General features: G+C 40.9%; 1 protein-coding gene across 1 annotated transcript; it reads left to right on the top strand.

Annotated features, from left to right (window-relative positions):
- Nucleotides 1-426: 426 nt before the first annotated feature.
- Nucleotides 427-19,633, top strand: LOC134676446 (suppressor of fused homolog). The gene is made up of 12 exons (XM_063534843.1): nt 427-645; nt 1,946-2,048; nt 3,322-3,414; nt 4,959-5,140; nt 5,708-5,850; nt 6,563-6,648; nt 8,086-8,221; nt 12,334-12,436; nt 13,740-13,819; nt 14,535-14,629; nt 17,448-17,580; nt 18,396-19,633. Exons 1-12 carry the CDS (start codon nt 510-512, stop codon nt 18,576-18,578), a joined length of 1,473 nt encoding a protein of 490 aa, XP_063390913.1. The 5' UTR covers nt 427-509; the 3' UTR covers nt 18,579-19,633.
- The last annotated feature ends 782 nt before the right edge of the window (nt 19,634-20,415 follow it).

Genomic DNA, 20,415 nt, shown 5'->3' with positions numbered 1-20,415 from the left:
ATGCGTTCCAAATACTGTGATATTATTAAACATTGATTTGACAGCTGACATTTTAATTAAAGCCTTACTACACGTTTTAACTCGTTACTTATCTACGTTAACGCGTTATAACGTTATATTTTCGGTAATAATTATAGTTTTTTGGCATATTTATTTATGATTATGATTGCAAAAAAATGCCAGATCTGACATATTTCCACTTGCTTGGAAATCATTTGAAAAATTCAGGACCTGAAAGTTGAAGTATTTTACTATTTTTACACGCATATTTTCAAGTGAAATTTAAGCATTTTTTAAAAGCATATTTAAAAAAAATAGCATATTTTTGGCATTTTCTAACCATTAGTCTAGCATTTTTTTTAAATCCGAGCTGGCAACACTGGACATGATGACATTTCATCGCTTTTGTTTCTTTTGTCGACGACAAACTCCAAACTCGCATTTATCCATTATTCCGTTCCCTGCGCGTTAATATTAATTAGCAATTAAGTAATTCGGTATATTGGGCGATGGCAGCCAGCGGGCCCGGCCCGCCGGGTGACGGGGTGGTGCGGAGCAGCGCGCTGAGCTTCCTTGCGCAGGCGCAGGGTCTGGGCACGGGCGAATCCAACAGCCAGGAGGCTGAACAGGCGGCTACACAAGCTGGTAGGTTTCCTTTGATGATGATGATGATATCCTGTTACCCCTCATCAGGGACATAGGGCTCTCGGAAGGGATTTCCATTCATCGCGGTCCAGCCCTGCCGAGGCCAACAAATGCCGCCTCTGATGATGGTAGGTTTCCTTTACAGAATTAAGAGATAAGAGATCTATATTTGCATACCAGGTGTAGCAAAAATTGGTGGTTAACAATTTCATGGCTTTGGTTATTATTACTACTGACTTACACTTAGATTCGATATTATAATACTTGTACATTTTCTAAATTGCACTTTTCTTCAAAGTAATTAAATTGTGATAAATGAATTGTTCTTTTGTTTTGACTAAGACCTTAAGTTTTAGGGGAAAGTGTAATTCTAAATCACCATGATGATTTCGCTGGACCTAGATTGTTGGTAAACGGTATAAGGTACTAGTGCCATGGATTAAATATGAATACAGAAAAATCTTTGCCATTCAAATTTAACCTATATTACTTTGACGTAAAGTCGGCTGGACATGTCTGCCGCATGCACCCTGAAAGGTGGGCCAAAATGGTTACGAAGTGGGACCCACGGAACACCATAGACGGTGCTAGCCGGAGTGCAGGCAGACCAAAAAGGAGATGGCGGGACGACTTGGACGTATTTTGTCCGGATTGGTGGGAAATTTCAAAAGACAGGGTTGAGTGGAGGAAGCGAGGGGAGGCCTTTGCCCAGCAGTGGGACATTTAACCAGGCTAACAAAAAAAAAAGTGCCCATGTCGAATACTAGTATAGCATAGAGCACTGTACTTCTACCTCATGCATGTAAATTAGATATTTTTAACTTGATAGACAGAGCTAGTGCACAGTCAGCAGCAGAAGTTGCTAAGCGGGTCAGGTGTCCAAAATTACCTTGACACACTCTTATTCTCTTACGAATAAAGTCGGATCAAGATCATTTTGAACACCTGGCCCGCTTAGCAGCTTCTGCTGCTGACTGTACCTACTATTTAAAATACTTAAAACCTGGATTTTACTTAGCAGTAGATCTAAACCTATCAAACCTATGACTGTCAATTATGAAGTAATAGGGTCAATTTAGTCTACAGAAATGCCTCTGTACATTTTGAACTAAACAAGCAATGCTTTGAGTAATATTAAGTGCCAGTTCCACCATCCATATTTGATAGACTGATCAATGTCACCCGGCGCGCCGCGGCGGTTTACTATGGAACTTTTCATACAATAAAATGTAGCGAATTCTTTAATGATGACAAACAGTTTGGTGCACCTGACTGTCTGACCGTGTATTTACTCTTACAGATAGACTGGTCCCAGCCGGACTTAAAGCGCTGTGTGATTCATGCTCGGAGCTGTACCCAGATCAGCCTAATCCCCTTCAGGTCACCACACGCCTGAAGTACTGGTGAGTTACACTATCAGTACTTATCTCTTCAAACTTTCTTATGTATCTTATGTCTGGGGGACCTAAGGTAGGTGGGTAAGTTTTATTTATTTATTTTATTAGTTTTAGTTTTAATTTATTTAGTTTATACTTAATTTTAATAATAGTTTGTGTAAGTTTTGCTATTGAATAAATTACCACTCTATAAATAAATAAATAAATATTATAGGACATTCTTACACAAATTGACTAAGCCCCACGGTAAGCTCAAGAAGGCTTGTGTTGTGTTGTGATGTATAGGTACATATAGTAAGTCAAGCAAATCTTGTCAGTAGAAAAAGGCGGCAAATTTATAAAATGTAGCCGCGAAGGGTTATCATCCCATAGAAAATTTGAATTTTGCGCCTTTTTCTACTAACAGGATTTGCTTGATCAAGTATACTAAACTTATAATCTAATTATTATAGCTGTATTACTATTTACTCAGTGCTTTACAATTTAATATTTACAATTCAGAAGTGTATTCAAACTTAATCCTATTTTATGTTAGATTGGTTGTACTTTTGATTTCACTGATCCCTGCTGGGTGAAATGGAAGCCTCCTCTTTACCCTTCCATTTCTCTCTGTTTTTTGCTGTTTTTATCCAGCTCTTTCTATCTAGTTGTAAGGCCTGTCTCCATATTGCGCGGAAAACTATCGAACATTGGCTCGCGAGCCAGCCGCGCGCAATGGATACCGAGCTCGCTCGCGAGCCAGCCGCGCGCAATGGATACCGAGCTCGCTCGCGAGCCAACCCGATCAGATCGAGTTTGCCGCGCAATATGGAGACAGGCCTGTATGATGTCGTTTGCCCATTGTTAGCCAAAGGGTAAAACGGGACCCTATTACTAAGACTTCGCTGTCCGTCCGTCCGTTTGTCCGTCCGTCTGTCTGTCACCGGGCTGTATCTCACGAACCGTGATAGCTAGACAGTTGAAATTTTCACAGATGATGTATTTCTGTTGCCGCTATAACAACAAATACTAAAAACAGAATAAAATAAAGATTTGAATGGGGCTCCCATACAACAAACGTGATTTTTGACCAAAGTTAAGCAACGTCGGGAGTGGTCAGTACTTGGATGGGTGACCGTTTCTTTTTTTGCTTTTTTTTTGTTTTTTTTTGCATTATGGTACGGAACCCTTCGTGCGCGAGTCCGACGCGCACTTGCCCGGTTTTTTTGAGTTTTCCCTTAACCACGACGACGACGGAGTGTCACTACCGACTGGGCTATATAACTAAACATGGTTGCAGGCTGGGCGGTGAGGACCCATTAGACTACATCAGCATGTACTGGCACCCTGGAATACCTGAGGAGCAGGTGCCTCCTCACTGGCACTACATCAGGTATGTTGAAGTCAGCAGCAGAAGTTGCTAAGCGGGCGAGATGTTCAAATTTTCCTTGACGCGCACATATTCTCTTAACAATAAATTTGTGTTATATAGATCATATTATCTCTTTTTCAACTTCAGAGCTCCTGAATTCATTTTAAATGATGGAGATCCTGATATAGACTACAGATCACCTGATATCCTGGATAGGAAATCCTGGATCTCCTGATCTAGGAGATGCTCAAAAACTAGCACCGTCGGCTGTGGAGGCGAGCTAACGACTGGTACTGAAAAGGCACTGTGTAAATGACTAGTGTCGGTTTGCTGGTCACTGGCGGCGAGATTTAGGCGGCTGAAAATAGTCATTGTCTAAACCACTTTTTTACGTGAGGGCCATATTGCGTCTCAGAACTTTCGCGAGGGCCATCGTCAGCGCCGAGGGGGAGGGGGGACGTATCTGGTTGCTGCTGTTAGGCCTGAACCCTGGAGCCTGGCTTCCGCGGGCCGGATTGGGACGCTGTCGGCGGGCCGGATTGGAACGCTTCGCGGGCCGGATTTGGCCCGCGGGCCGGGGTTTGGAGAGCCCTGGTCTAAACGGTCTAAAGATGTGCTTTATGTAGACATTGGCGCCGTAATTTAGCCGTCTCAAAATAGTCTCCATCTAAATCGATCATAAAGACAAAAAGTGGTCATCCATGTATGTCATATATCCCTGCATATATCCACTTAAGCCAAATTTCAAGTCTATAATTCTGCCATCATTTAAGTCACACAATAGGGTATTTCCCTAACTTCCCTATACTAGTCAAATCAGTTACTTTTTAGGGTTCCGTACCCAAAGGGTAAAACGGGACCCTATTACTAAGACTTCGCTTTCCATCCGTCCGTCCGTCTGTCCGTCTGTCTGTCACCAGGCTGTATCTCACGAACCGTGATAGCTAGACAGTTGAAATTTTCACATATGATGTATTTTTGTTGCCGCTGTAACAACAAATACTAAAAACAGAATAAAATAAAGATTTAAGTGGGGCTCCCATACAGCAAACGTGATTTATGACCAAAGTTAAGCAACGTCGGGCGTGGTCAGTACTTGGATGGGTGACCGTTTTCTTTTTGCATTTTTTTCCGTTTTTTTTTTGCTTTGTGGTACGGAACCCTTCGTGCGCGAGTCCGACTCGCACTTGCCCGGTTTTTTTTAGAACTGTCAAAACGATTTGCTAATATGGAATTACATCGTGACATCGCGGTCGACTCACCTACTATTTATATTTCTATCCGATTTATTAAATAGAACTTGCGCTTAAAAATAACTCCTATCTGCGTTTTTCTAATAATTATCTGGTGCTTTATTTCATGCATGGTGTAAAATAATTAATTTTAAATACAGTATAATACCCTATTAATCCTTACCCCAACAAATCTGTTATATGCACCTACTAGACACATCACATATAGCTTCTATCTGACAAAGAACAACGGCCGCCCGTATTTCTAGCGAGGACCGATTGACTCACACAAATGATACAACATAAAAAAAATCCTTTTAATCCTGTTTCCAGCTTTGGCCTCTCAGACCTGCACGGAGACGGGCGTGTCCACCCGGTCCCCGGGACAGACCGCTCGCAGCCGTCCGGGTACGGCCTGGAGCTGACCTTCCGTCTGGCCTTGCCGGCCGCTGGGGCTCCGCCCTTGTGGCCTGCGGCGCTGCTGCAGGCGCTGGCTAGATACATCTTCAGCACAGGTTATACTATGTATTTTTAGGTATTTCAATAAAAGTAATTTTAACTTTAAGCAAGCAGAAACGTCTGCGAGTGATGCTATTATGTTTAGAATAAATTTAAAAGTGGAAAAAATTACTGTCTTGGGTGAGACTTGAACTCACAGCCACTGGATCGATACTCCAGCGCTCTGCCATCTGAGCCACCAAGACCTTATCCATAGCCAGCAAATCTCTCCACTATATTATGGGTCAAGTGGACCCTAGCGACATGTACCGTAAGAGTGTTACACTTCATAAACGGCCATAAGGCCAATTCTTATGTACGGATGCGAAGCCTGGACACCACAGACAAGACATCCTCCAGACTGAGCATAGTAGCTCTACCCCCTCTGCCACGCATACGGTAATTTTACTCCTAGTTCGAATCGAAAGTATCTTTGTGTGACGTCCGTGTCTTTGAACGGACCAATCACGGCACGGGACTTCGCTCACCTCGTCCCGCGCACCCCCGCATTTTTGGCATCATCGGTTGCATGAAATAATTGCTCTAAACTCGGTCTAGAGGATACCTAATAGTAATGTTTGCAGGTAACAAGTTCGTGTCAGGCGACCACGTGTCGTGGCACGCGCCGCTGGACGCGAGCGCGTCGCGCGTGCGCCATCTACTGGTGGCCGACGACGCGCGCCTGCGGCCCACCGACACGCCTTACGGACGAGTCAACTTTTTACAGGTACTACATAAATAGAGTCAGACCAATATGATCACAATTATTATTATTAATAAAAGTCTGCAGCGGATTTGATAGCCCACGCAGTCGATGTATTATTTTAAACGTCAAACTTCTATAAAATTATAACGTATAAAAACACTGGCACTGGCTGCAGAGTTTTCGTTGCTTAATTCTAAGGTCACTACTGAAAATCGTAGTTCAAGATCAAAAAAAGTAAGACAATGTTGCCACTGCAATAAATTGTTTGTAGATTAGTAAATTCCTTTTCACCACACCAGCTCGAAAAGGCTTACTTTGCACTTCAAAAACTGATAGCAAAGTTGCATTTTATTCACATGTGAGGCAAAGTAATCAAATGCAAATTTTGAGTTGTTTTCTTATGTTTGCTGGTGGGATTGACTTTTAAATGATGATTTTGGATGATAAATATTTAATAACATTCATTTGGATTTGATTTGGTTTGATTTTGTTTGATATTTTACATTTAATATTTGCTTCGGGTTGGTGTGGTGAAAAATTTTGTGTTTCACTCGGAAGGAAATTTTGTTTAACTCTCGTGCTTTGAAACCCTCGCAACGCTCAAGATTCCACTTTTCGAACCACTCGCTATGCTCGTGGTTCAATTTTGGAATCTTTCGCTTGCTCGGGTATCAATATTAGCGCGAGCGGTTAAACAACTTTGCCCCCTTGTAAAACAAATAACTATTTCCAGTTGGTAGGCTGCACGGGCCGCGAGCTCCGCGCGGCGCAGCGCAGCTCCGGCTTTGAGGTGCTCAAACTGCTGCAAGAAGATCCCAGGTCCGACTCATATTGGTACATTTAGGATTAACCTTTTGAACGCCAAACGGCGCATGCATTTGCCGTGCCACTGACACCACGGGGGTAAAATTTAGTTTTGTGAATGCCAACCTAAGTGGGGCGTTTTTCAGTAGATTTTCGTCAAAAAACGATCGACGTCAAATGTCTTTGGCGTCGTTGTCACGATTATGCGTTGCCTTCAATTGCCGTCTGTGGCGTTCAAAAGGTTAATACACCCGATATTGGCGATTAAAAAAAACAATTCAAGCCTCATTGCCACTTCAAGGTTTAAAAACTGCACGAGAAAAAAAATACGAAAACCGTAATGTTGTAGGGTGGTATTCGCTATGTGCACGACTGGTGCTGCCCTCATTTTGTCGGAATTTCTATTTTAAATCGTGTGGAGTAAAATTAGTTCAAGCGGCTGCCGCTAGTACTAATGTCGGACATTCCATAAGATTACCTGTGTTTGTGACGATCAGCGCCACCGACTTCGCACGTTCCCAATAGCGTAACATAAAGTAGTAGAAATTAAATATAAAAACCGGGCAAATGCGAGTCGGACTCGCGCACGAAGGGTTCCGTACCATAATGCAAAAAAAAAGCAAAAATAAAAAACGGTCACCCATCCAAGTACTGACCACTCCCGACGTTGCTTAACTTTGGTCAAAAATCACGTTTGTTGTATGGGAGCCCCATTTAAATCTTTATTTTGTTCTGTTTTTAGTATTTGTTGTTATAGCGACAACAGAAATACATCATCTGTGAAAATTTCAACTGTCTAGCTATCACGGTTCATGAGATACAGCCTGGTGACAGACGGACGGACGGACAGCGAAGTCTTAGTAATACCCTTTGGGTACGGAACCCTAAAAATAGAACTAAAAAAAATCCATACTAAATTATAGCCATGTTTAAGCATTCTAGGTTGGTTATCCCTTCAAGTGGCGCCATCAAAACGCGAAAAGTAGTCAAGTGGCGCCGCGGATTTGCGCAAAAGCAGTCACGTGGGCGGGCGGGGGGTTGTGGGGGTGGCCCTGATGGTATTTTAGGGTTATTGCATATTCAAATGAACGTGTTTCTTGTTTATTACAAGCTTTTATTTAGTTTCACCTGACCGTTGTCTGTCTGTCTGTCGGTCTGTAATCAAATCTTGCAAGTTAAATTTGATCCACTTCCCGGTTTCCGATTGAGCTGAAATTTTGCATGCATGTATAAATCTGATGACAATGCAATATTATGGTACCATCGAGCTGATCTGATGACGGAGACAGGAGGTGGCCATAGGAACTCTGTGATGAAACAACGCAACCTAATTGTGTTAGGGGTTTTTAGAATTGTCTCGATGAGTATTAGTTGTCTGTCGTAAGAAAAGTACAGTCAGCGATAAAAGCTTGTACCAAAAATGTTTTTTTTGCCAAAAACTTTTGTTTTCAGTTGCGGCGGCAGCTGGCTAGTGACCCACGTGTCGCGACGCACGTCCGCGAGGAGAGTGCGAGTCGCGCGACAGATCCGAAGCCCTGCGCACCTGGCGGGAGTCTCCGCTAGAGTCACCGCTCTACCCTGGACACCGGTAAGTATATAGCAGTACTGTAATGAGGCCACACAGCTGACCACAGCGACAGCTGATCAGCTGACAAATAGATAAATTATATTTTTCACGCTTCAATAATTGGCATTGCAATGTAACTCGAGACGACACAATAAAATACAATTAATATTATTATGATTCATTGCGATTTTCCACATGATTGAACTCAAAGGATGTAACTAGTATATAAGGTCAACAGTTTACCAATAAAGCGTTCATTATTTACACGACTATAGTGGTGTTACTTTCTACTAGTGTCCGACCGAAGGTTCGGTTTCGGTTTCGGTTTCGGCCAGTTTCGGCCAAAAAATCATGTTTCGGCTGTAGTTTCGGTTTCGGCCAAAAAACGGCCGAACCTTTCGGCCGGGCCGAAACTTACGAAATGGTACTTCGGACACAGACCAAAAGTTGGGGAATAAGTAGGACAACAATATTAATATCTACATATACTGATTCATGTATAGGTACAGAAATTAATTGGTTTATTATAAAACACAATTCCACTAATGAGGGCGCCACTGGACGGCCGACGCAGTCTTAAGAGGCTGTCAATACTTATAACGCGCACACTGTCTAATTGTATCGGAGTGAATGAGATAGCACTGTCGCATGTTACTGGGCCCTGGGCAAGAGAATAATAAGAAAACTCATCATCTTCCTCGCGTAATCCCGGAATTTTTGCCGTGCCCTGGCAATGGGAATGGGAGCCTGGGGTCCAATAGACAACTAATCCCAAAAATTGGTGTAGGCACTAGTTTTTACGAAAGCGACTGCCATCAGACTGACCTTCAAACCCAGAGTGTTAACTAGGCCTTATCGGGACTAGTCCGGCTTCCTCACGATGTTATTCCTTTACCGAAAAGCAAATAGTAAATATCAAATGATATTTCGTAGGTAAATAAGTTCCGAAAAACTTTTGCTTCGTCGAACGTCGAACGTCGACGAAACTGCGGTCTCGCTTTTTAATACAATGGACATTGGTTGGAGTCTGTGCTCAACTACTTATCCTGAAGCCTGAAGCACGGCTTTGACTTCGCATGAAAGTTCGCCTCACTGGGGCACTTCGGACTTTTAGGCCCAGGTGAAGATCGGTACCTGGCCTTGCGATATTGTTAACAAAATATTTCGCGCTCGCTGCGCTCGCGTTTTTGGTTGGTGTTTTGGTTGACCCTGTATCTACATGTTAGCTTGACTGGTGACTGAATAGAGTTAGACCAAGAAAATTCTGCAATGATTTTGATACGCAGTGCAACTAGTGAAAATGTTATTGATACGTCATAATTTCATAGAAGTTTTGACGTTTAAAATAACACTTGCACTGCGTGTGTTATCAAAATCGTTGCAGAATTATCTTGGTCTTAGTAATTTTCTTAAAAAAACTGCTTAAGTAACATCAATTTCAAGGACATTCCGTGTTGACAGCCCCATAATATGTGTATAAAAGCGGTTTTATGACATTTTTCAACGATTTTATCAAGTCTACAAAAGTTTCGGTTTCGGTTTCGGTTTCGGCCGAAACTAGAGCCAAAGCCGAACATTCGGTTTCGGTTTCGGTTTCGGCAAAAAAACATGTTTCGGTCGGACACTAATCTATAGTATCGTATCTCGTATCTAGTTGTATGATTTATTTTTGAGGATGAAACGGGAAGAATGGAAATAAAAATTAATAATAACATTAATAACTCAAATATTTTAATTTTAATGTCATTGTTATATTACAAATTTGTCACAGAAAATATCTTGCGATGACTTCGAGATTGGCGATAAGCACGATTATTATATTTTAAAGTGTAATATTCGCATTCTCTCTGAAACCACTGGTAAGTAGCTTAAAAAACGTCAATTCACCGTTTAATATTGAATTTAAACAACCGTCCACTGAACAGTTATAATAACTTTTTTTGTTTCTCGATTATTGCACAAAAAAGTTCACAGACGCGTGTCTCAAGCGGATGGCACTCGCGCTCGCGGTGGTCCCAACCGGTCCGAGATATCGTGTCCGTGAGCAGTGTCTATGTGTGCGTTGCTCGAGCGCACTTTGTATGTAGATTGATTTCTGTACCTTATACCCTTATAATATTACCCATAATTTTATATTAATTATACAATTTTTAGTAATAAAAGCGTGCAGTAGTGTATGGCTTATGACACAAAACAAATAGGTACATTTTAAGCACAATTTAAGCTACTTACCAGTGGTTTCAGAGAGAATGCGAATATTACACTTTAAAATATAATAATCGTGCTTATCGCCAATCTCGAAGTCATCGCAAGATATTTTCTGTGACAAATTTGTAATATAACAATGACATTAAAATTAAAATATTTGAGTTATTAATGTTATTATTAATTTTTATTTCCATTCTTCCCGTTTCATCCTCAAAAATAAATCATACAACTAGATACGAGATACGATACTATAGATTAGTGTCCGACCGAAACATGTTTTTTTGCCGAAACCGAAACCGAAACCGAATGTTCGGCTTTGGCTCTAGTTTCGGCCGAAACCGAAACCGAAACCGAAACTTTTGTAGACTTGATAAAATCGTTGAAAAATGTCATAAAACCGCTTTTATACACATATTATGGGGCTGTCAACACGGAATGTCCTTGAAATTGATGTTACTTAAGCAGTTTTTTTAAGAAAATTACTAAGACCAAGATAATTCTGCAACGATTTTGATAACACACGCAGTGCAAGTGTTATTTTAAACGTCAAAACTTCTATGAAATTATGACGTATCAATAACATTTTCACTAGTTGCACTGCGTATCAAAATCATTGCAGAATTTTCTTGGTCTAACTCTATTCAGTCACCAGTCAAGCTAACATGTAGATACAGGGTCAACCAAAACACCAACCAAAAACGCGAGCGCAGCGAGCGCGAAATATTTTGTTAACAATATCGCAAGGCCAGGTACCGATCTTCACCTGGGCCTAAAAGTCCGAAGTGCCCCAGTGAGGCGAACTTTCATGCGAAGTCAAAGCCGTGCTTCAGGCTTCAGGATAAGTAGTTGAGCACAGACTCCAACCAATGTCCATTGTATTAAAAAGCGAGACCGCAGTTTCGTCGACGTTCGACGTTCGACGAAGCAAAAGTTTTTCGGAACTTATTTACCTACGAAATATCATTTGATATTTACTATTTGCTTTTCGGTAAAGGAATAACATCGTGAGGAAGCCGGACTAGTCCCGATAAGGCCTAGTTAACACTCTGGGTTTGAAGGTCAGTCTGATGGCAGTCGCTTTCGTAAAAACTAGTGCCTACACCAATTTTTGGGATTAGTTGTCTATTGGACCCCAGGCTCCCATTCCCATTGCCAGGGCACGGCAAAAATTCCGGGATTACGCGAGGAAGATGATGAGTTTTCTTATTATTCTCTTGCCCAGGGCCCAGTAACATGCGACAGTGCTATCTCATTCACTCCGATACAATTAGACAGTGTGCGCGTTATAAGTATTGACAGCCTCTTAAGACTGCGTCGGCCGTCCAGTGGCGCCCTCATTAGTGGAATTGTGTTTTATAATAAACCAATTAATTTCTGTACCTATACATGAATCAGTATATGTAGATATTAATATTGTTGTCCTACTTATTCCCCAACTTTTGGTCTGTGTCCGAAGTACCATTTCGTAAGTTTCGGCCCGGCCGAAAGGTTCGGCCGTTTTTTGGCCGAAACCGAAACTACAGCCGAAACATGATTTTTTGGCCGAAACTGGCCGAAACCGAAACCGAAACCGAACCTTCGGTCGGACACTACTATAGATACGAGTGCCACTACCACGATAGTTTTTTGTGCATAAGCCATAGTTGACAACCCTAGAGCGACCGCCGAGCGTAGGTATGAAAAGTAAAGTACATACAAGTGATTGACTTCTGTACCTATCTCTTTTGTGCTTGGGGTGACTAAAATAAGGGAAAATACTTTTTAGTCAATTATGAAGGGGATGTATGTAAATAGGTGGTATAGATGACCACCAGGACGAAAGGAGTTACGCGTGAAGAGGTAACAGACAGACACACTTTCGCCTTTATAATATTAGTATGGATAGTAACTGTCGAGGTAAACGAAGACGATATTTGCATTTTCAGAGCAAGGAGGAAGAGTCTGGGTCCATGTCGCCGCGCGCTGAACAACAGATCAAAGACACCCTCAAGCGGGGCCTCAGCTCCATGTCAGACCGACCCACCGAAGGTACGTCTTGAGTAGCTGCCATCTGCACCCGCAACATCCCTGATTCAGAGCAAGGAGGAAGAGACGGGCTCCATGTCGCCGCGCGCAGAGCAACAGATCAAAGACACCCTCAAGCGGGGCCTCAGCTCCATGTCCGACCGACCCACCGAAGGTACGTCTTGAGGCTGTCAAATTAATTTATCAAACCAAAAAACCCTAGTCTAATAAAACATGGTCTTCTCTTCCCACGTCACAATAACATGGCCGCTATATATAGCGCTATCGCATATTATCATATAGCGCTGTCGCATGATGACGTAGGCTTGTGTCAGTCACGTGACCACGAAAAGACGGGGAGAGAGTACCAGGCGGAGTATATTATTATACCATGGAAAAAATATAAAAAATTTTTTTTTGACTTTGAATTTTCATTTAATTTTTTATACAGGGCGATCAATCCAAATTGGTCAGTATAGAGAAGTCAGAAAGTATGAGAGATAGCGAAATCTATTCTTAGGAACCATGGCTTCGATTTTACATTTAATAAATTATTATTATGCCCATAGGCATTCAATTTTTTTTTATTCTCTCATACATAACCGGGAATACAGTGGCTAAAAATATTATGGCTAGCTACCAGAATTGGTCTGGAACGAATGTACTTGTAGCTACCTGTTGCAAAGCGACGAAATTGCGGAGTGAGCCACGCCTGTCTAAATTCTCTTCGGTAATAGGGTCCCGTTTTTACCCTTTAGGTACGGAATCGTAAAAAAAAAAACATGAAAAACCTACTATTATTACCTACTTTAACTAGAGATGTTTATCTTTGTAGTTTTTTGTTTTATGCTTTGGTTTTACATACAAGCTATCTCTGGAAAATTTCCTTTAACCCGCATAAATGTCAATGTGGTTCAGTGAAGGGGACGGACTGAAAATCAGCGCTGCGCAGGCGATTTGTAATGAAATGAATGACGCAGCCTCAAGCTGAGCCCGTTCCTTTTGCCGCACAAGCCAATTTGAAGTGAAAACAGCGGCGCTGAGCACTTTTTGGGGTGGGGAAAAAATGATAAACTCGATTCAGCGTAACGAAACGCGTAACGTAACGCTGACGTCATGTGTGACGTCTGACGTATACATAGTGCTGCAGACATTTTGGACTAATCATTGAGTTTTCACTTGTGTCGGCACTCCCGGAGTGCAACCCGTTTTTAGGATTCCGTGGTTTTTTTTTGACTTTATTATTTTTTGTAACCTGTCTGTTTTTTGTGTGGCAGTAAATACCTAGTTTCTTATTCGACTTTTTATTCTAAAACCTTTTTTGCAGTATCTGGACACATGTCAACGGATAGCTTCGAGATGTCGAGCATAGAGAAAGCGCTGCCGGAGATACCCGAACTCATGCAGGTAAACTAACATAGATAAATGTGACGTCCCACGGGTAAAGGTACCTTAAGGCGGTTGGCGCTTAAGCTATTGTATATAGCGGCGCTATGCGACGTAAGCGCCAGCCGCCACAAGGTACCTTTTTCCGTGGGACGTCACAAATAGGAAAAATAACTGATACAGTCAGTTAATCTTAAGACGAAAGTATAGCTACTGACAGGTACTTTTTTCATACAATATCCATATAAAATGGACCAGCAAAATTTTTTATTCGCAATTTCGGTGTTGGTCCCATAGTAAAAGTTGCTCAAAGTAATCCCAAAACCTCCCTGGCAACGGGAATGCACTTATTTTTTAGCCAGCCTGTATATGATCTGGCGGTTTAAGAAAAGGCAAATAAAACGACATTGTAAGTATAATACATTCATGACCTATACTCACGGTCATGAGAATATTTATTCGATGAATGTTGCCTCTCACATGTAAAAAAAAACTAAACGCAGATAAAATTGTTCAGCATTCAAAATTATGTTAAAGCAAGGACGTAGGCACGTAGAATTTCATACATTGAAGTAAGTAACATTTTTATATGACGCTTTTACAGTGCGACAGTTATAATCTGCAATTTGCCTCAAAATGTTACTCACGCCACTCGCCTTTTTTGACCTCTCTTAAACAACGGTTGCATAAAATACTATTATAGTATGGTGTGTAATGGAACCTCATTGTTTTTCAGGGTTCGTGGCGCGGCGAGGATCGTGTGGAGTACCTGGAAGGAGTGCACCTCATCATGGACCCCGAAGCCGCCAGCTTGTTACCTCTCGCCATAGAGTAAGTTTATAACTATTTGGGGCATTATCTATAAATATGTAGTATTTAAATATTGTGACTGTATTATTTTTGCATGCTGCATGGTAGGTCATAAGAATCTAGTCATAGTTTTAGGTAATATTCAATATTTCTATGCCTATTCAGGCAGGATGTGCTGTTCAGAAATTGTATTTTACATCTTTATTGTAAGGGACCTTATTGTCGATGGCGCTTACGCCGCACAGCGTCGCGCGGCATTGTATTTATATCGGAGCATCGTTAATAATGGCGTCAGCGCCATCGACAATAAGGTCCCCTTTCATAGATAACGTCACATTTAATACTGTAGCAAAGAGAATAGAGTGTATAGAGATGAATCGTCAAAGTAAATTGTGTAGCTACAGTTAATTTACTGCCATCTTTCGACAGAAGATTGAAGATTAACATTGTTCGAACGCCATTTGACTGATCCTTATTCTTCACTGATAAAAAAAAAAGAATTAAAAAAATATATAAGACATATTTTACACAAATTACTGATATGTGTTAACTTGTTAAATATTAATATTAACGCCTTTGAAACCCTCGCAACGCTCAAGATTCCATTTTACGTACAGCTCGCTACGCTCGTGGTTCAATTTTGGAATCTTTCTCTTGCTCGGGTATCAATATTAGCACGAGCGGTTAAACAACGACTTTGCCCACTTGTAAAACAAATAACTATTATTTAACGGGCCTGTAAATCCTGGTCTTTTGATAGGCTTGCGTGGGGATATAGATCCAACACGTAGAGGTCCTTTGGAGAGCTTTAATGTCATGTAGAACGCCTGCTGGAACCCGTTCACAGGCGTAACAATAGACACCCATGAATCGGTCTTAACAGGCATAAATATATGTGACGTCCCACGGATAAAGGTACCTTGTGGCGGTTGGCGCTTACGCTATTATTAACGCCGCTCCAATATTATAGCGCCGCTATGCGACGTAACCGCCAGCCGCCATGGTATCGTCTTGGGTCGTCCCATTCGTTTTTCGTCAAGTTCTTAAATTAGTCCTATTCTGCTTTCGTCACTCATTCTGCATTCGTCACAATCGTCGGTGGCTTTCAATGTAGAATGAGTGACGAAAGCAGAATAGGACTAATTTAAGAACTTGACGAAAAACGAATGGGACGACCCAAGACGATACCGCCGCCAGAAGGTACCTTTTGCCGTGGAACGTCACATATTTTATTTTTACACTAACACATGACATGTAATCTTTACTCTTTTTTAGCGAATAAAGTATTGTTTTTATTTCTCTTGCTCTGAAAGAAGGTCATTGTTGTTCTAAAAGGTGTTCAGAAAATGATACGTTTCTGCACTAGAGCATTTTAGGTTCCAAGTACGTCTTTATTAATTTTTTTACAATAAGCAATTGAAATTTGGATATTAATGGATTTGTTATACAATTTCCATTCTGATGACTCTCCATTCCATAAATGACGATACTTTTGCCTAAATTGTTAATTGAAAGTACCGTAAAACGGGGTGAGTAGGTTTCGCGGGGAGAGTTAGAGAGGGGGGTTATGAATGGGGAGAGAAGGTTTTGGAGGGGGGTTAGAAGGGATTTTAAGGCTACTGCTACAAAAATAATGTATTCCAATTTAAAATGGGGTTATAGTAATACGCATAATCAAAAAAAATCTGTCCAACAATCTTCCAAAATCTCTTTTGTATGAAAAACCCTCTCACCCCAAATACAAGGCACTATGGATTTTCCTTTTTATCGTCAAAGTTATGAAATGGAACTACCCAAAATAAAATACAAACTAAAATACAAACGTCCGAACCACTTATTATATACACCATTCAGTTTTCACATTTAAAAATAAAATTTTATCGAGGTTTGGAATTTCACCCAACTCACCCCATTTTACGGTACCCTCAAAAAATACTATGGCGGTCAGCAAAACATAATCGTGTCGATAACTTAGCATAGGTTAGAGCACGCGCTGAGCCAGTTAAGACGATGTTTGTATCGCCGCAGATTAGAGATGTGATGTCAAGATAACATGATGTATAAAACGCTTAGCTACGATGGAATAAATTAGTCTAAGTGTACTAGTACCTGTTCCTCTAAAAATACTATAAATAATTATACTCGGTCATGTTTTTAAAAAAACACATGCATTTTACTTTCCTCGTATTCGAAATGAAAAGTAGAGTGTTTAATTCGGGTGAAAGGCGTCATTTCAGCCTCGGACTATTGGCGCTCTCACTGCGTTCGAGCCCCAAACTACCTCGGCAGAAATGAGTGCCTTTCATCCCTTGGTTAACCATCTATTATTTCATCTCTCCTGTTCGGAAAGTTCACCTTTCATACGCTGATAGCCGGGTGGAAAATTTAATTTCCCACCCTAGGATAGAAAGTTTTTTTTTATTATTTTTACTTCGAACAACAGAATATTATCCAGTTAAAATCTCTCGTATTAGCTTCCGCAGGACTGAAATTGGCGCCGTTTACCTACATTTTGATAAAAAAAAATCGAAACCATAGACAATCCGATCTTAAATTCGGATGTATCTGAAACGGCCTTAATGTATACGCGCCTTAAAAAAAGTGAAACTGAATGAATGAATGTAATGTAATGATAATGTTACCAATAATCAACATACATTTCTTGTGTTTGACTTTCCTCATAGTCGAAATGAAAAGTAGAGTGTTTAACTCGGGTAAAAGTAACCATCTCACCCTCGAATTATTGGCGCTCTCTCTTCGTTCGAGCGCCAAAATATATCTGGTGAATGGATGGCACTTTCCACCCTTGGTTAACAATCTAGTATTGTTTGTTCCGCAGCGGACGCGTGCTGCACGGGCGGCACTTCACGTGGCGCTCGGGCGCGCGCGCGGCCACCGTGCTGTCGGCGCGCGTGGCGGGCGCCGCCGTCACGCCCCAGCGCCCCTACGGCTGCAAGGGGGACTGGCTGCAGGTATATTTTATTTTCATCCATGGTATAATAATATACTCCGCCTGGTAGTTACTCTCTTTCCGTCTTTTCTAGGTCACCTGACTGACACAAGCCTACGTCATCATGCGACAGCGCTATATGATAATATGCGAGAGCGCTATATATAGCGGCCATGTTATTGTGACGTAGGCTTGTGTCACTCTGGGAAGAGTAGACCATGTTTTATTAGACTATGATTTCATCTGATTTTTATTGAGGCTTTGGACAGTCTAGGCAGGGGTGCGAAACTCTTTAACTTCGGGCAAACTCGGCTCCGTTCGGCTCAGCATTACTCCAAGCAATTATTAGGGTTTACACGACCCGACGTCCTTTTGCGTGCACGTCCACAAAAAAAATAATGGCTTGAATTTTGACAACCCTAAATAGCCAAAAGGGATAATGCCATACGATATATTAGAAAGGGATAGAATAATTCGACCCTGAACCGCTGTCAAAATTCATTTTTGTAGACAGACAAGAGGTGACCATGAGAGCTAAATTTTTTAATAAATAAAGTGTTAAATGACAACTATAGTTCGTTTTTTAGCATTAGAAAGAACTTGCAAGAAGGTAAGCGATCTTGGCATGTCTTTTAATTGAAAAACGCTTGTTAAAAATCAGTAACTATTACTTATGAAAGCAGAAGAATATAAATGATCGTATTAGATTCATAATTGTTACATATTTGCCGTGACTTATTTTTAAAATGTGTTTTTCAATTAAAAGACACATCAAGATTGTTTACCTTATTTCTAATGCTAAAAAAACAAACTATAACGCCACTTTTTTTTCCACAGATCCTACTCTCGCCCGAGCTCGCCAAACTCGTGTCGGCCTCCGTCGCCCCCCTCTCCCGACTGACTGATGATTCCGAGTCAGACGAGGACGACACGCCACCGGCACCATCGTTGCCTCTCACTCTCGCGTGGCCCGAACACGGACTAAAGATATCCGTGTTGTACGATCAGCAGTTATTATAGCGGCTACGACTACTTATTACCACAGAATAAATAATAGATAGTATAGAGGGGTCCTGTCATTGTGAATTTTGTAGTCACAGTAAATTTACTGCCATCTATCGACACACGACTAAAACTCAAAATGAAAACGTATAAAATTATCAAAAAATTTATATATGTATATGGATAAATGATATTATTATTTTTATATCATTTTGATCCATGTCATTTACTCATATATATGTTAAAATTGTTAAATATGAAACGGTGTCGTCACGCCATCTAGCCTAGCATAGGCTAAAGGTGTGTGCGGCATCTATCCGAGAATGACTTTTTCTTGATTTCCGAGGCACGTTTTTTCCTTAGACTTTATTCATCTTATACGAAGTTACATATGTCTTTGATAAATAGGTACAGAAGATTCACTCTAGCAAAACACGTCTGTTACGATCAGGACAGATACGGCCGCTAGGTGGCGACAGCGCCACGCGCGGCTTATGGCTAGCCACCAAAATTGGTGTGGGACGGATGTACTTGTTGCGACGCGACTAAATCGCGGAGTGAGCCACGCCTGGTTATCTGTTAAAAGGTTAAATTTCGAAATTTTAAACCATTGCATTCATTAACCTTGTTGGCTCAAGATTTAAAGTAGGCAGGCACGAAAAAATTTGTGTTTTTTGTCTATGTCGCACTCAAGTGCCGAAGTCAAGTGCGACAGAGACAAAACACTAAAGCGGCGGGGACAAAATCGAACTTTTTATTTTGTTTATGTTACATATTGTAAGACTTTCTCATTGTAAAAATCTCTATTACATACACAACTTTAATGTACTTAGCTATAATAAAATGTATATGTACTGTACTTTAGCCTCCTAAGGCCCAAGGTCCTACCTATAGTACTTATTCAGTTCGATGAAATTTAAATCATATTCAATTGCAACAGAGTCGCTTTTGCATTGTTTTGTTCAATTTTCAAACAAAGCAAAATCAACTCTATTACTTGCACTATAAGTTCAAATTTCGGTAGCAAATTTTAGATTTTTCATTTGTATGGCTGGGCCTTAGGAGGTTAGGTAAATAGCATGTAAATGATAACTATTATGGATTTAGTTATACATAAAGACTGTAATTTTTGTAAATAGTGTTTTAATCTGCACATTACCAGTTTTCCATTTCCAAATGTATTTAATTTTATTTCAATAATTTGCCATACTTACAAGTCTGGCAAAAAAAAGTAGAAATTAAAAAGTGGCAACACTGTAGTGTCGTCCCGTTTTCTTATATAAATTAGTTTGAAAGGGACGACACTACAGTGTTGCCACTTTTTAATTTCTACTCTTTTTTACCAGACTGTAGCAAGGCTTGGGCTTAATTTATCTCCACAGGCAGGGATATATGGGATTTATGCATATGAACATAATTACCTAAGGTATGTAGAAGTATACTTGGTCAAGCAGATCTTGTCAGTAGAAAAAGGCGGCAAATTTGAAAATTGTAGGCGCGAAGGGATATCATCTCATAGAAAATTTGAATTTCGCGCCTTTTTCTACTGACAAGATTTGCTTGACCGTCTATACTACAAGTGCTCGACTATGTCAAAGTAATATAGGCGTCGAGCACTAGTACTTCTACCTTACCCTTATGTGCCCAGTAGCACAGAATAATTAATAGTACTACCGTACAGAAAGGAAACTTCCTACAAAACCGAAGTTTGACAGCGGTTCAGGGTCGAATCATGCTGTCCCTTTCTATGACACATCCCTTTCGGCTATTTAGGGTTGTCAAAAATCAAGTGATTATCTTATCTGTGGTCGTGCACGCAAAAGGAAGTCAAGTGGTGCCAACCCTAATAATTGCT

This window comes from Cydia fagiglandana, chromosome 24, assembly GCF_963556715.1.
Source record: "Cydia fagiglandana chromosome 24, ilCydFagi1.1, whole genome shotgun sequence".
In the NCBI taxonomy this organism is placed as follows: domain Eukaryota; kingdom Metazoa; phylum Arthropoda; class Insecta; order Lepidoptera; family Tortricidae; genus Cydia; species Cydia fagiglandana.
This window is presented reverse-complemented; position numbering and strand designations above follow the sequence as displayed.

Coding starts and splice junctions, on each gene's coding strand:
- LOC134676446 (XM_063534843.1), top strand. CDS start 510: ATGGCAGCCAGCGGGCCCGGCCCGCCGGGTGACGGGGTGGTGCGGAGC. Junction 12,437..13,739: donor GTCAGACCGACCCACCGAAG/GTACGTCTTGAG, acceptor CCTTTTTTGCAG/TATCTGGACACATGTCAACG. Junction 13,820..14,534: donor AGATACCCGAACTCATGCAG/GTAAACTAACAT, acceptor ATTGTTTTTCAG/GGTTCGTGGCGCGGCGAGGA.